Consider the following 14,988-nt stretch of genomic DNA (forward strand, 5'->3'; position numbering starts at 1 on the left):
GGTAACTAAGTTCTACCAATGAGTAGCAGCTGCATTGTGTGCTATTTCTGGGAAGGCTCCTTGAACGAGAGAGAACAGGTGCCCCTTAGTCCTTACCTGTTCCTCCTAACGCCATCCTGGCATTAGGTGGATGCAATGGTTGCAGAGCCAGCAGCCATCCAGGATCATAAGGTTGTCTTGTGACTAGAGGTCTTGCATGGTGGAGGAGAAATATCAGAGCACGGGCCTTTGATGACACTGTATTCTTTCAGTAAAATAAAATATAAACAGATATATTTTTGATTGTCCAGGCAAGCACAGGGAAGACCAATATAAGCAAGGCATGTTTCTATACTAAGGAAACTTATAAACAAGAGGGGTGAGTGACAATTATGCAAGGATGCTCTGTAAGCACACAGGTGGTGCTCCTAAACTAATACTGAGTGGATGAAGGTGTGGTCTGGGAAGTCTTTCTGGAGGAAGTAACCCCCTTACAAATGAATGGGATTTGGCCAATTGTTGGAAGAAGGGGTTGAAAGAGTTTCCTTGGCAACGGGAGTTAAGGGGTGTTAACACTCATTAACACCTCAAGAGACAAGTCTGGGAGGCCAGCTAGGGTAGGAGTTTGGACTTCATCCTCAGAACAATGAGGGGCAAGTGAGAGAGGGAAAGGATAGAGGAACTAGAAAGGAGCGTGACACCAAAGGCACACCTGGCCCTGATGAAGCACCTGAAATGTATTAGGAGGATGTAAGCACTAAATAATTTGTTGGAAAAGTAGCGCTGGTCCAGGCTCCACCGTGGGGGAGGACGGGTTCGTTTAAGGAAAGAGAACACACAATTAGGCACGAAGTTGACTATTAACTTGAGATGAAAAAATAAATCACAAGATACTACTGGAGTCTTGGAGATTTCGGGTCCCTTTCTTTTGTTTACCCGAACTGCTTGCCTAGACGTGCTCCCAGACGGCAGCTTGGCCAGCCCTCTCTGCCCACAGCACTCTACAATTCCCGCCACCCTCCCCGCCCCCCCCTCCGCCAAGGTGATGCTAGAGAGGCTCCCTGGGGCGTAAACTCGGTCAAAGCCTCGGAAGAGCGACCCCTCAGCCACAGCAAACGAGAGAGCTTGTCTGTCTGATGGGCAGGCAGTCCTGCTGGATGGGCCGGATTGGAATGGGAGGCAGCACGCCGAGAGCGGCCACCAGCTCTCTAAGGTCCCGCGGGCTCCCTCCGCTGCCCCGCCCCCGCGCTGCCCGCCGCACCAGCTGCTTTCCTAGGAGGTGAGGGGCAAGCATCCCCCAGCCCACCGAGGAAGCACCGTGTGGGGCGCACTATGAGGATTTCCGGGAGAAAAAAGCCCCGCTTACCACCGAGACCAGGCGGCAGCCATAGGGACCATTCTTTTCCTCACTCTGCGTACGCAAACTTAACCTCAAAAACACAAACCCTGTCTTTGGCATTTCTGGATTTAGAAATAAACATCACCCCAGCATGACATTTTCAAGGAAAAACGCCAATTAGTTCATAGCCCCAGAGTCGTAAAGTTTATTTTTAATGTTTAAAAAGATTGCAACGTTTGTCGCTGTTGAAATAAAATAACTTCTGCAAAACAACAAGTAATCATCAGCAGAGAGCACGAGGCGTGGGGCTCCGTCCCAGGAGAAGGGGGCGACTCGGCACCCGTCGGGCGGTTCGGGGGGCGTCGGGAGGCCGAGCGGCGCGGGGGCGCGCGGCAGGGGGCGGGGCTCCGGGGGGCTTGCGGCGCGGGGCAGGGGGCGGGGCTCCGGGGGGCTTGCGGCGCGGGGCAGGGGGCGGGGTGGGGGCGCCCGGCGTGGGGGCCGCGCAGTGCAGGGGGCGGGGCGGAGGCGCGCGGCACGGGGCGGGGCTCCGGGGGGCTTGCGGCGCGGGGCAGGGGGCGGGGTGGGGGCTTGCGGCGCGGAGGCCGCGCAGTGCAGGGGGCGGGGCGGGGCGGGGCGGGGCGGGTGGCGGCGCGCGACAGGGGGCGGGGCTCCGGGGGGCGCGCAGCGCGGGGCAGGGGGCGACGTGGGGGCGCGCGGCGCGCGGGGCGGGACTCCTAGGGGCGCGCGGTGCACAGCCCGGGCGCGCGGGGCTGGCGGGCGCGCGGGGGCGGCGGGCGCGGCGCTGCCAATCGCAGACAAAGGCCGCCCCAGTGAATCATGTGGTGCCGGGGGAGGAAGTGCGGCTTATTTTCTTTCCTCCAGTCGCTGGGCTCTGGGTGGAGCGCGATGCTCGGAGACCCCCGTGGGGGCGGCGGCGGCCGCGAGCCCCGATGAAGCCCGAGCGCCCCGGCCGCGCCGTAGCGCCCCCGGCCCGATGGAGGCCCCACCGTGGGACCCCCTACGCAACGACTCGCTGCCGCCTACGCTGACCCCGGCCGTACCCCCCTACGTGAAGCTCGGCCTCACTATCGTCTACACCGTGTTCTATTCGCTGCTCTTCTTGTTCATCTACGTGCAGCTCTGGCTGGTGCTGCGCTATCGCCACAAGCGGCTCAGCTACCAGAGCGTCTTCCTCTTCCTCTGCCTCTTCTGGGCCTCCCTGCGGACGGTTCTCTTCTCCTTCTACTTCAAAGACTTCGTGGCGGCCAATGCGCTCAGCCCCTTCGTCTTCTGGCTGCTCTACTGCTTCCCCGTGTGCCTCCAGTTCTTCACCCTCACGCTGATGAACTTGTATTTCACGCAGGTGAGTCGCGGGAGGCCGCCCCCGCGGGCGGGAGGCACCTGGAGGGCGCTCACCTGGAGGGGGCGATGGCAGCCGCCGGGGCGGCTCACAGAGCCACCGGCCTGAGGGGGTCCGGGGAAGAATCATTGGTTCTGGGGTGGTCCGAGCCCTGTCCTACCTGCAGGCCTTTGTCCCAGGTAACGCCCTCCCATTCCCAAGGGAGGCGAAGGAGAAGGGACAGGAAAGTGAGAGCTGGAGGCCACCCGCAGCCTCTGCCCTCAGCTCAGCATCACCCAGTGGGTATGGTCCTCCGTGCGCGGGGAGCGGCATCTCCGTGCTCACAGGAGAATCGGTATTGATGGGAGGTGTGCCCCCCAGGGACACTCGAACCCTAGAGTTTTCCCTCTATACCCTCATCCCAAAGGCTCTAACCCCCAGCCCGGAAAGATCACCTGCACGTTGGCCTCCAGGTTGGGGCTAGACACTGGCTTTGTGAGGCAGGGTGGGACTGCCCTGGTTTGGATGGGATGTTCTGAGCCTCCAGAGTGGGAGCCCTGCTGAAGTGCAGCTTGCTAACTCATTCCACAGGATTGCTAAACAGCAGTCGGGGCAACACCCAGCTCCTGAGCTGATGCGGCGGGAGGTCAGGGTTGCCCTCTGAGCTCATCTGAGAGGCCCCGAGAAAAAGCCGTAAAAGTTTGCTGGGGCCCTTTTACAGGCACACGGGAGTCGTTTTAGGAGGCAGATTGTTAATAAGCTAGTGGGAGAACGTGCGAATTGACTTGGCTGCTGTGACGGTTGACTTAATGAAGTACAGTAATTGGAAAGTACTTTGCAAATACTGTGTAAAGCATTGCATAAAGGTGTAATAGCACAATACCGTCGTCATCATCATCGTCATCTCTGCTTCTCATTAGCTTTCCAAGCACTAAAATGTCCATTTTCACTAGGACCCTGCTCGGGGAAGGCACCAACCACGTCACCTGGTAAGGGGAATTTAAGAGCTGTCGCTTAGGTAGAGGCTTTGTGCCAGCAAGCATTCCATTCCTTTTAATAGTGTCCTTATTTATTAAAAGAAAATGCTGTTGATTTAAAAGAAAAAAAGAAAAGTTAGAAAACGGATTGCCCTGGTGTACTGGGAGCCCCTGACTGAAAATTTGGAGGAAATACTTTTGGCTAAAAACTAACATATGTACTCTTTAGTAGCTATTATAATCTTATCAAAAGGGATCTATACTCAAAGCCTTCTCCTCGGTCTAGTGTATCAGCATATTTTCCAGTCCACAAGTAATGTGTATCATCTGTCCAAATACAACTTTTAAACCTGAAAACCAGTTCAGGCAGTCAGCTACGTTGCAGACACTCTGGCTTGTTCATTGGATGGAAAGGGCTGATTTCAGCAAGATAACATAAGTCAGGTAGGTTGATGTTCCTTCAAGAACTGTGACGATGATCTGATTGCATATTGAGATCTTTATTCTGTTCCCTTTCTGAGGAAAAAAAGGACAGCGTAGAGCACTGCCATGGCTCTCTGGCACTCACATGCAAATTCTGCACTCAGAGCTGGATTAGGGGCAGGGCTTCACATTTTCTGCACCATCTGCTGGCTGGTGAGTAAATGCTGAGCGAGGGAAAGAGTGACCAGGCCGACAGCCTTGCAAGCCAAGAGGCTGCAAGCCACCACTCTAGCTTCTTTGTAACTGTCAGGACTTGTTTTCTTTATATCTCCAGGGTGGCTGGCAGGGGAAAGTGGTACTAACTGGTGGCATCTCAGACCCTGGCAGAGAAGCCATTCTCTGGCTTCCTGGCAAATAATCTGATACTTCTGGGGTGTTATAAAGGGGTCGCCCTTTGACTCCCTTCTCAGATGCCCCTCTCCCCCCCCACCACATGCCTTCTCTTAGGCAGGGTTCTCAACCACTGGAATGGCTGGGGGACCTTTAAGGATTACTGCGGCCTGGGCCCCCTCTTAGAGCACATAAATCCGATTTCGGAGGGTGGCGGCTAGCGGCTAACAATGAAGAAGCATGTGCTGTGTGCTAGGCACGGTTCTAAGCGGTTTGTCTAATTTATTCTTCCCAACAACCCTCTGCATGAAGTACGGATGGTGTCCCCATTTTTCGGAGGCGGGTCAGGGAGGTTGTATGACTCACTCAAGGTCACATGACCAGTGAGCCCTGGAGCCAGGAGTCCCCCTGCCTCCAGACCAGGCTGTACAGCAGAGGCTCTGAGGCCAAGGCTGCCAGCTTCTGGGCCAGGGCAGCCCTGCACGAGGCAGGTCTGTCTGCAGAGCTGGGGTGGAGGGTCTGGGGCGGGGGGGTGGGGGGAAGGGCCATGGTGGGGGTGAGTTCAGCGGCGCCTGGGCAGCCATCTCCCCCAGCTGTTCTCTCTCCTAATTTGGGGTCTGGCCCTCAGACTCCTGGGGTTCCTGGGTGTGACTGAATGCGGCGGGCTCAGCTGCCCCCTGTTTCAGCCTTGTCTTGAGCCCTGGGGCAGATTCCTGCCGTTACAGGCTGGTTTGAGGAAGGAAAAGGAAAAGTGAGGCCTCTCGGTGGGGAAGAGGTGGTGTGATTACTGGACACTGAGGCGGGAGCCAGCACCTACTGCGCCTTAGAGTGCGGCAGGGCAGCTGCAGGGGGGTTACTGTGGGCGCCTGGGGCTCATGGTGGGCCAGCAAAGGCCTGTGAATCCGGGCAGCACCTGGAGTGGAAGGAGCAGGGACCCTGTGGGCAGAGCTGGCTCGGCCCCTGGCGTGTCTCCCAGGGCCAGTTACCGACCTGCTGCAGGACAAGGGCAGCCCTAGTGCTCTCCCCAGGGTTGGAGCGGGTTAAAGCAGGTGCCGTCTGTGCTGTGTCCTTCGGCCCCTCCTCTCCCTCAGTTAAGGTGCTCTTTCTGTATCTCCTAACAGCCGGAGCCCAGGCCCTGGCCAAACCACAGTCCTGAATGTCAGGCCCCAGCACTGGCTCGGCCCTTTATCAGCCCACTGTGTCATTGAAGTAATTTTTCCCACCAACATGCAACTTTTATGTTTGTCAAATGGCAGTGGCCCTGGGCCTCCCATCGCGGGGAGGATGGAAGTCACCAGTTCCTCACAGCTGTAGCTCGCAACGCTGAGAGTTGAAGGGACTGCGGGGTCCAGCCCTTCATTCTGCAGATGAGGCAGCCGAGGCCTCGGGGATTCTGGTGACTTGTGCTGGGTCCGCCAGCCAGGCACGCAGAGCCAGGAAGAGTGCTTGCTGCACGCAACACCCCGCAGCTCAAAACGCATCCTGGTCCTCATCTCTCTGACCGGGAACGAGGAGGCAGCTGAAAGGCTAATCCAGGGACCCTGTCTCCACCCCACCAGGAAAAGGGAGGTGGTGACCTCAGGCATAAGTGGATCTCGCTGTGGCTCTTGGCAGTCAATTTAATCAAGAAATGTTTACCGAATCTGTTGTGTGCCAGGCCCTAATCTAGGAGTTGTGAAGAGGGAAGCTTCTAGGCCTCTTGATGATTATGAAGAACTAAGAAGCTTAGGAACACATACTTAGGAAGCCTTTGCTGGTCCCCAAGTACCTTATTTCAAAGCTAGGAGCACACAGTTGCACAGGGGCCGGGAATCCTCACCTCTGCACCAACCGTGGCTGCCCGGCCCCTGGCAGCGGCTCCTCGTGGTCACTCAGTGGACTCACAGCTGCCAGGGCTCTGTGTGTGTGTGTGTGTGTGTGTGTGTGTACACACACACACACACGCAGGACCAGGAGAAGTTTCTTTATTAGCGTTCAGTCTACCATCTACCACCAGCACTCCCCAGGAAGTCACTTCCTAATTTTACTTCTAAAACCTGCCCCCCAAGAAGAAGCTTTCCAATTTTACAGCCCGATTTCCCAAGATCTGTCCTCCAAGCACTAGCTCTTTGTTCTCTCTGTTCCCCACTCTTGTGGCTTCAATGCCGAAGGGCTCGCCTGCCAACGTCAGGGGAACCAAATTTCCTTCACGGCCTCCGCACTCGTGGGAACAGTTAGCCTCTTCTCAGCGTATCTGAGCTCCGGCCCATTGACCAGGAAGCCGCAAATTCTCAACAGCAGAGGCTGAGCTGAGAACGGTCAGCGTTGTCCCTGTGTTGTCCCTGTGCTGTGAGCCCAGACCTGTGGCTCCCATTCCCATTGGAGCCTGGGTCTGATCCCACACACCCTCACGCCTTTAGGTTTTTGCTGCATCCTTTTGCTCCCCTGCCTTTCCCTGGGTCAGATGAGCAGGGACTAGCAGGGAGGCAGAAAGAGAGCATCATCCTAAGGCCCTTTTCATTGCTCAGGTGGGTCATGTGCGGCAGTGCCCTTCCCGCCAGAGGGCTGTGATGTGCCCCCATCTTCCAGCCCCCAGAGACGTCAGCTCGGAGGTGCCAGGTGGAGCAGTGAGGGCTGGGCTGATTGGAGAAGAGCATCGATGAAGTTGATGCCACTCCTCCGAATGACATTCCTAAGAGTGTCAGGTTTTTGGAAACATCATAGTGTGTGATCCCAGGATCTGTTTTCATCCACTGATTCCTGATCGCCTTGCAGTTCCAGGGAGAGGAGAGAAGCCTCTTCCCTGTTATAGGTCTGGCACGTCTGTTATCTCAGGACGGAAATGGCCTCAGCACACAGGTGACCATACCTGGCACATAGGCACCCCCAGAGGTCTGTGGAGGCTTGTAAATATTTTACTTTTGATTCATCCTGTGGCTAAAGTTTAGAGCCTGTTAACCTCTGAGGACAGAGGAGGTCCGAGTGGTTTTCCTCTGAGTGGGTTATTTCCTCAAACTTGGGCGTGGAGGACGCAGGAAAGGAAGTCCAGAGGGTGCCCGAGTCAGTATTTTAAGCCTTGTGTGTCACATATGGTCTCTGTTGCATGTTGTTTTTTCTTTCTTAAACATCTCTTTAAAAAGATAAAAACGATTCTTAGCTCAAGGCCATGCGGTAACAGGCTGCAGGCTGAACTTGGTCCTCGGCGCAAGGTTAGGACAAAGCCGGCGTGTGTCACCAAGCTCCCATCCCACCTTGCTGTTATTTTTACTGTGACAGGTCCTTCGGGCACATTGGGAACAGGCCGTGGCTTCTCAGCTTGTGGTTAAAGAGTGTCGTTCACTCAGCGAACAGATCTCATCAATCACCTGCACACAGGTGTCTGGGCTCAGAGACAGTAAGCTGGAATTTGTGCCCTGAGGGGCCGCAGACTATAGGGAAAGACAGACAAATGGAGGCGGCAGTGCCAGGAGCCACATGCCACCCACAGCACCCGGGGGAGGGGGGACCTGTCCCAGCCTGTGGGGCGCGGGGGAGCTGGGGAGACACAGACGAGGGGCCTTGGGCTGGACATCTTGTGATGTCACCTTTAATGACAGACACACCGGTCAGGCTACATAGTTTGTAAAGCACAGGGTAAACGTCTGCACACGCTGCTCTCCTCGCTCCCCAGACCTAAGAGCCGTCAGAAGTCACGTTGCCCATCAGGCCATGTGAGGGTCTGTTGGTTGTGTGTTGACCTGGGGCAGACAGGGAGGGATGTGGGCCGAATGTGAGCCCAGCTGGCTCCTGTGGGCCCAGCCCCGGCAGGACCACAGCCCTGTCCTGACGAGACGGCATCACTGTCCACACAGAGGTCCTGGTCCTCCCAGCTTTCAGTCGCACAGTCTACTGACATGAACTTGGAGACGCATTTCACTCACTCGACAAGTATGTTCTTAAAATTGGGGTGAAATTCACGTCCCGTAACATTAACCATTTTAATATGGCATTTAGTACATTCACATTATTATGCAACGATCACCTCTGTTCAGTTGCAGAGCATTTTCATCACTCCAAAAAGACCCTCCACGCCCATTAAGCAGTCCCTCCCTTTCCCCCCCTCACCCCAGTCCCTGGCGAACACCGATCTGCTTTCTGTGGATTGGCCTGTTCTGGATACTTCACGTCAAAAGAATCATACATTAAGTGGCCTTTCGTGTCTGGCTTCTTTCACTTAGCCTGATGTTCTCGAGGTTCATCCGTGTCGTAGGGTATGTCACTAGTTCATTCCTTTTTAAGGCTGGCTGATGTTTCACAAGTGTGTTCCACAGGTCGCTTACCCACTCATCTGCAGAGGGACACTAAGGTTGCTTCAGCACGTGCTTCTGACTGCCTGTTATTCCCTGGAGGCTGCGCAGATTGGGTGAAGGTCACATGTAGTTCCTGCTTTCAGGGAACTTGGCGTTGAACGGGGAGAAGAAGAGACCATGTAAATTCCGTCTCCATGGTGCCAGTGGCCCATGTGACTTAGCGACAGTCCCTACAGTGGTGACACCAGGTGCAAGATGTTTCTGGTAGAAGACTGGGGGCTTAATTCACTCCGTCATCTCTGTAATTCTCCCTCTAGGACACACGCTTTAAACAGAACCAATGGCTTTGCTACTATTTAAGTGTAAGTCAAATCCTTTCGCCCTGCTTTGTTCACGGCAGCCTCTTGGGGTCCAGGCCACCACCAGGATGGAAAAGTGAAGCTGGGGGAGGGCTGGCCCCAACCCTTGGGGCCATGTGGAGCGGTGTCACCCCTCCCATGACAGACTTGGCGGCATATGTTGCTTCCTCTTGGGTCCTCCCTGCTCGGGGTGGGACATTCTCAGTTCCCTTCATTGCTTCTGATGGGATGTGGGTTTGTCCCTCCCTGTCCTGGTCATTATCCCAGGTGTCTCCATCCAGTGTCCTTCAGTGAGTTGGGGGCAGTGCAGCAGAAGACCTGCGTCTCGCTCTCCGAAAGCAGTTTCTGTCACCACGTTCCTTCCCCTGGAGGAGGTACCACCAGCAGTCCTCTTGGGCAGGATACGGGAGCATCCTCTGACCTTGTCTGAGTCTGTTTGGCTGCTACAATGAAACATGACAGACTGGGCAGCTTCAACACCAGGAATTTCTTTTTCCTTTTCTTTTCTTCTTCTTCTTTTTTTTTTTTTAACAATCCATTGCTTTATTTTCTTTCTTTAAAAAGTTTTTATTTTATATTGGAGTATAATTGATTTACAGTGTTGTTAGTTTCAGATGTGCAGCAAAGTGATTCAGTTATACATATATCTGTTCTTTTTCAAATTCTTTTCACATTTAAGATTATTAACAAGACATTGAGTCCCCTGTGCTATACAGTAGGTCCTTGTTGGTTATCTTTTTTATCTATAGTGGTGTGTATTTGTCAGTCCCAAACTCCTAATTTATCCCCCCCCTCCACCTCTCCCCTTTGGTAACCATAAGTTTGTTTTCCATGCCTGTGAGTCTGTTTCTGTTTTGTAAATAAGTTCTTCTGTATCATTTTTTTTTAGATTTCACATATGAGTGATATCATATTTCTCTTTCTCTGTCTGACTTACTTTCTGTAGTATGATCATCTCTAGGTCCATCCATGTTGCTACAAATGGCATTATTTCATTCTTTTTTATGGCTGAGTACTATTCCACTCTATATATGTACTACATCTTCTTTATCCATTCATCTGTTGATGGACATTTAGGTTGCTTCTATGTCTTGGCTATTGTAAATAGTGCTGCTATGAACATTGGGGTGCGTGTACCTTTTCGAATTATAGTTTTCTCTGGATATATGCCCAGGAGTGGGATTGCTGGTTTGGGTGGTAGCTCTATTTTTAGTTTTTTAAGGAACCTCCATACTGTTCTCCATAGTGGCTGTAGCAGTTTACATTCCCACCAACAGTGTAGGAGGGTTCCCTTTTCTCCACACCCTCTCCAGCATTTATTGTTTGTAGACTTTTTGATGATGGCTGTTCTGACTAATGCTAGACACTTCGCTCTCTCAGGAGACTGGTCGCCTGAGGGCAGGGTGTCAATAGGGTCGGGCTCTGGCAAGGGCCTCTTCCTGCTTGCAGACAAGCCGGCTTCCCGTGGGGTCCTCACGTGGTAGGGAACAGAGGGAGGCTCCTTGGGGTCCCTTTGATAAGAGCACCAATCCCACCCACGAGGACTCCACCCTCTTGACCTAAGTGCTTAGAGGCCTCACCTCCTAATACCATCACAGTGGGGGTTAGGATTTCAACATGTGAATTTGGGGCGGACACAAACATGTAGTTCATAAAAAATACCACATTGCTCCCAGCAAGGGCAAGAGTTCCAGGAAACCTCAGAATTGTCCTTCCTTCCAAGGCAGAAAGTTATTTTCTGGAGGAAAAAAAACGCCTGAGGCATCTTCATTACCTATTCTGTAGTTTGTACATCATTTGCCGAGATGATTGGGGTCCAGTGGCGAGCCATGGCCCAATGCTGCTGCAGCCACACGAAAGCCTGAAGCCTTGGGGCCCAGCTGGCTGGTAAGCCAGCTAAGCTTCCTAGGTGGAGAAATGTATCTTCCGTGCTATGGTGTGCTGCCTTATTTAAGCCTTTACCTTAGTTAAGCGTTTAGAACAGTTATGGGCAGGGCCCTGGCAGGTAAGCTGTGAACTGCCGTCGTGGCAGGAGCAGTTCAGAAACATCCTACCGATCATGGTACCTTGTGTGGCTACAGCCCTCCCGCCCGCAGAGGGAGACGCCTGCCAGGGAGGCTGATGGGCGTTGTTCACCTCCACCTGCACCAGTGAGGTGACCCGGGCTGCCCTGCGGCGGCTGGGCCCACGTCCCTCCCCTCCTCCCCTACAAGTCAGGGCCACCCCCACTTAGAAGCAAGGCTGCAGCGATCCCTGTGGGGCTGGGATCCCTCTGGGAACTTCGTGTCATAGTTTTGAAAGCAGAAGTCACCGTGATGAACATTTGTACTGACCCTCTTATCTTACAGGGGACACTGAGGCCCAGGAGCGTAAGGAGAGTTTATCAGGGGTGAGCAAAAAAGCAGGTTCAGGGAATTCCCTGGTGGTCCAGTGGTTAGGGCTCGGCGCTTTCACTGCCGTGGGCCTGGATTCAATCCCTGGTCCGGGAACTAAGATCCCACCAGCCGAGCGCGGCCAAAAAAAAAAAAAAGGCAGGTTCATGGCAGTCTGGCCAGCTGCGCGCCCCTGAACCCAGACACTTGGGTAGCAAGAGATGATACAGGAAAAATCAGGGCGCCTGAAGGCCAGCGTTCAGTGTGTCATCAGGTGACCTTGAGGGCCTTTGGACAGGCACGCCCACCAGGGTGCTGCTGCCCGTCGTGGGTGGTACCTGTGGGCCTGACTTGACCAGTGTGGAGTGCAGAGCCTGCGGGATGGCCTGGCGGGTGTTGGTGATGTTGGATGGAGGTGCAGTTCAGTTGATAGGGACAGGGAGGCTTTGGTGAGCCGCTGGGGTGGGTGGAGGAGAGAGGAGCTTGGCTGGACCCCTGGGAACTGGAGCCGGAGAGGAGCCTTCAGGAAGGGAGGGGGCAGGTGGAGACGCCTGTATCCCATGAGACCTCATCCCTTCATCATTTGCAAAGGGGTCCTGAGACTACAGGGCAGAGAAGTGTGAGGCTGAGCTCCTGCCTTCGTGGGGCTCCCAGGTTGACTGTGGGGATAGGGGACACACACACACACACACACACACACACACACACGCACGCACGCACGCACGCACGTGCGCCTGAGGAGGGCTCTCCGGTTGACTGTGGGGATAGGGGAGACACACACACCACACACACCACACACACACCACACACACACACACACACACACACACACACACACACGAGCCTGAGGAGGGCTCTCCAGTGCTGGCTCAGCTGGACAGGACAGGACAGGGCAACAGAGCTCTCAGGAGAGCGGGAGAAGGCTGAGGATGCTTCCAGGGAGTTCTGGGCTTTACAGAAGTTCAGAGGAGAGGCGGCATCATTGTTGGTCCTGAGATCACATATGAAGGCAGCTTTTGCCTAAGTGCTGGGGGTCCTCTGTCCCGACGGTCAGCGCGAGGCCAGGCAGTGACTAGGACTCACTCCTTGAACCACGCACTTGCCAAGTTCAAAGACAGGAGATGACAGGGTGAAGACCTGACCTTGGGAGCCAGTCACCTCCCTGGGGGCCTGTCACACCTGCCCAGGTGGGGACACAGAACGTGCCTTGGCTCCAGGCTGCTGCACCCAGAATGACTTGGCATGGACAGCATACTCCTTTTTCTTTCATGGGGTTCCATGGCTTTTTTTGAGGAAATTTTATTTTTCATTGAAGCATAGTTGATTCACGGTGTTGTGTTTGTTTCAGGTGTCCAGCCAAGTGATTCAGCTATACATATACATAAATCTATTCTTTTTCAACTTCCTTTCCCTTATAGGGAGTAGAATTCCCTCAGCTGTACCGTAGGTCCATGTTGGTTATCTATTTTATGTATTCTGTGGCTTTAAAAACAGGGCCAGTGTCTGCAGACATAGAGACATCGCCTCGCCCTTGCTGTCTTAGAGAGTTGACCTTGCTCTTCTTCAGGGATTGCTATGCAAAGGGAGACGTCCTGCATGTGAATTCAGCGGGCTCCAAAAATGTAAAAACTGCAGGTTGAGTCACCCTGCTCTGGTGAATGAGGATGCTTAGCGTGTGGAAACACAGACTAATGACTGTCACCCAGGGAGACCAGGGCCTCAGGGTTTGCATAATTTCCCCAATATATCAGGAAGTGGCCAACACAGAGGGATCACAAGCGCAAATCGTGAATGTGTCAGTGGTTCCTAACCTTCTTGAATACGAAAGTTCCTTTTATGGTCAAGACAGTATTTATGATCACCGTTTAGTAGCTGTGCATTTAGAATCGTGGTTTGAGAGCATTTGCAGGGACTGGTAGTAATAATACAGCAGCAGCGGGGGCAGCAAACACATAAACGCTGAGATAGTGTCTGGTAGGTGGCAGGCATTTGGCTGAGTGCTCTATCTTTGGTAATTCACCTAATCTTCACAAAAACCTATGAGATGGGCACTATTATTAGTCTCATTTTACAGATGATGTACTTGAAGCACAGAGAGGTTAGGTAACTTTTCTAAAGTCACACAGCTGATTATTGGTGGAGCCAAGATTCAAGCCCAGGGGAGCCAGCTCCGGAGTCCACACTCTTTTTTTTTTTTCCCCAAGTTTTTATAATATATACATATACATACATGCATACATACATACATACGTACATACGTTTATTTATTTATAACCCGCCCAGCATGGGTTGCAGGATCTTAGTTTCCCGACCAGGGATCAAACCAGGGCCATGGCAGTGAGCTGAGTCCTAACCACTGGACCGCCAGGGAATTCCCCAGAGTCCACATTCTTAACCATCTTTAGGCGTCTCTCTGCTGGAGATGGACACACAGCTGTGACCTGCAGACGGTGGAATACCCAGCCTTAGTGAGAACGCGTGAATGAGAGCCAAGTGTCTCAGCATCTATACATTGCAAATACCTTGTGACAGGTGAACAGACAAGTTGCAGAAGGGTATGGAAGGCATTGATTCGAACAAAGTGAGAAACCATGCAAGATGGGACTATATTTTGTTTATCCTCGTAAAAGTAGAAGCCTGCTGGCTATCAGAACACCAAAGTCAGGTGGCCATTCCCTCTGCAGAGGAGGGAGGGATCAGAACCAAGGAGAGAGACGCTGGGGGCTTCAATGATGTCTTTTTATTTATTAGAAATAAAATGAACTGGAGCAAACAAGGCAGTGTCAAAGGTGACTGAACTGCATGGTGGGTAGTGAATTTTGGTTACCTTATTTCTTTGTGTATACGTGACATAGTTTACAGTAAAGTTTAAACCTACTATAAATGTGTAACATTTTCAAACGAATTTGCATACATACATTTAAAAATAGTATGTGAGAGAGAGAGGGGGAGGAGGCAGAGATTGGTTTAGACATGGGTCTATGCTTGGTACACACAGAGTTACAGACCCTCTTGGTTACTGTGAGGGTCTCCAGGGGCCTCAGCCCCCTGGTGGGACCACAGACACAGGAGCAGGTGTGCAGCCTGGGCCTGGGGTCTGGAGCCTGTTCAGGATGGGAGGGTTGTGAAGTGTCTACCTGCCTGTTCGCTTTTAAAGGGGCAGCGCTTCAGGAAGAGGTGGCACCGAAACGGAGACTCGGCGACACGGGTCATGCTCTAGGGGGGTGGGTGTGGAATTTATAAAGCAAAATGGCCACATAGAGAAATTGTGAATAAAGTGCAGGTCTGGAGGCATAGCGCTTCATTGAGCTGTCACGGACGCTGCCTCTGGGGACAGAAGAGGTTACTTTTGTTTAGTTTCGCTGAATGCACAAGGGTCACTGTCATCCCCACAAGGAAGAGCCTGGGACGTTTCTACCAGAAGCAGCCAGCATGCTTCATTAGGAAAAATGATTGTAGAGCAGCAAAGGCCAACTGGGGTTGGTAGGAGGAAAAAACAGGCAAGCAGGACTTCAAAGGGTGGGAACAGAAGGGGTGAGCCG

The 14,988-nt window shown here is 53.2% G+C and overlaps 1 protein-coding gene across 3 annotated transcripts in view; it reads left to right on the forward strand.

Moving 5' to 3' along the window:
* Positions 1–2,090: 2,090 nt before the first annotated feature.
* Positions 2,091–14,988, forward strand: part of GPR137B (G protein-coupled receptor 137B) — a 55,962-nt gene continuing 43,064 nt past the window's right edge. For 2 of the 3 annotated variants that reach the window (XR_009533353.1, XM_060108169.1), the window contains exon 1: positions 2,217–2,681. Coding sequence is in view for 2 of the 3 variants with exons in the window: in XM_060108169.1 (XP_059964152.1) it covers positions 2,313–2,681 (369 nt within the window). In the remaining variant the exon portion in view is untranslated. Of the gene's footprint in view, positions 2,682–14,988 lie in introns of all 3 variants that reach the window. The other variant, XM_060108179.1, reaches the window with a different exon arrangement.

The sequence above is a fragment of the Mesoplodon densirostris genome, chromosome 1, assembly GCF_025265405.1.
Source record: "Mesoplodon densirostris isolate mMesDen1 chromosome 1, mMesDen1 primary haplotype, whole genome shotgun sequence".
In the NCBI taxonomy this organism is placed as follows: Eukaryota; Metazoa; Chordata; class Mammalia; order Artiodactyla; family Ziphiidae; genus Mesoplodon; species Mesoplodon densirostris.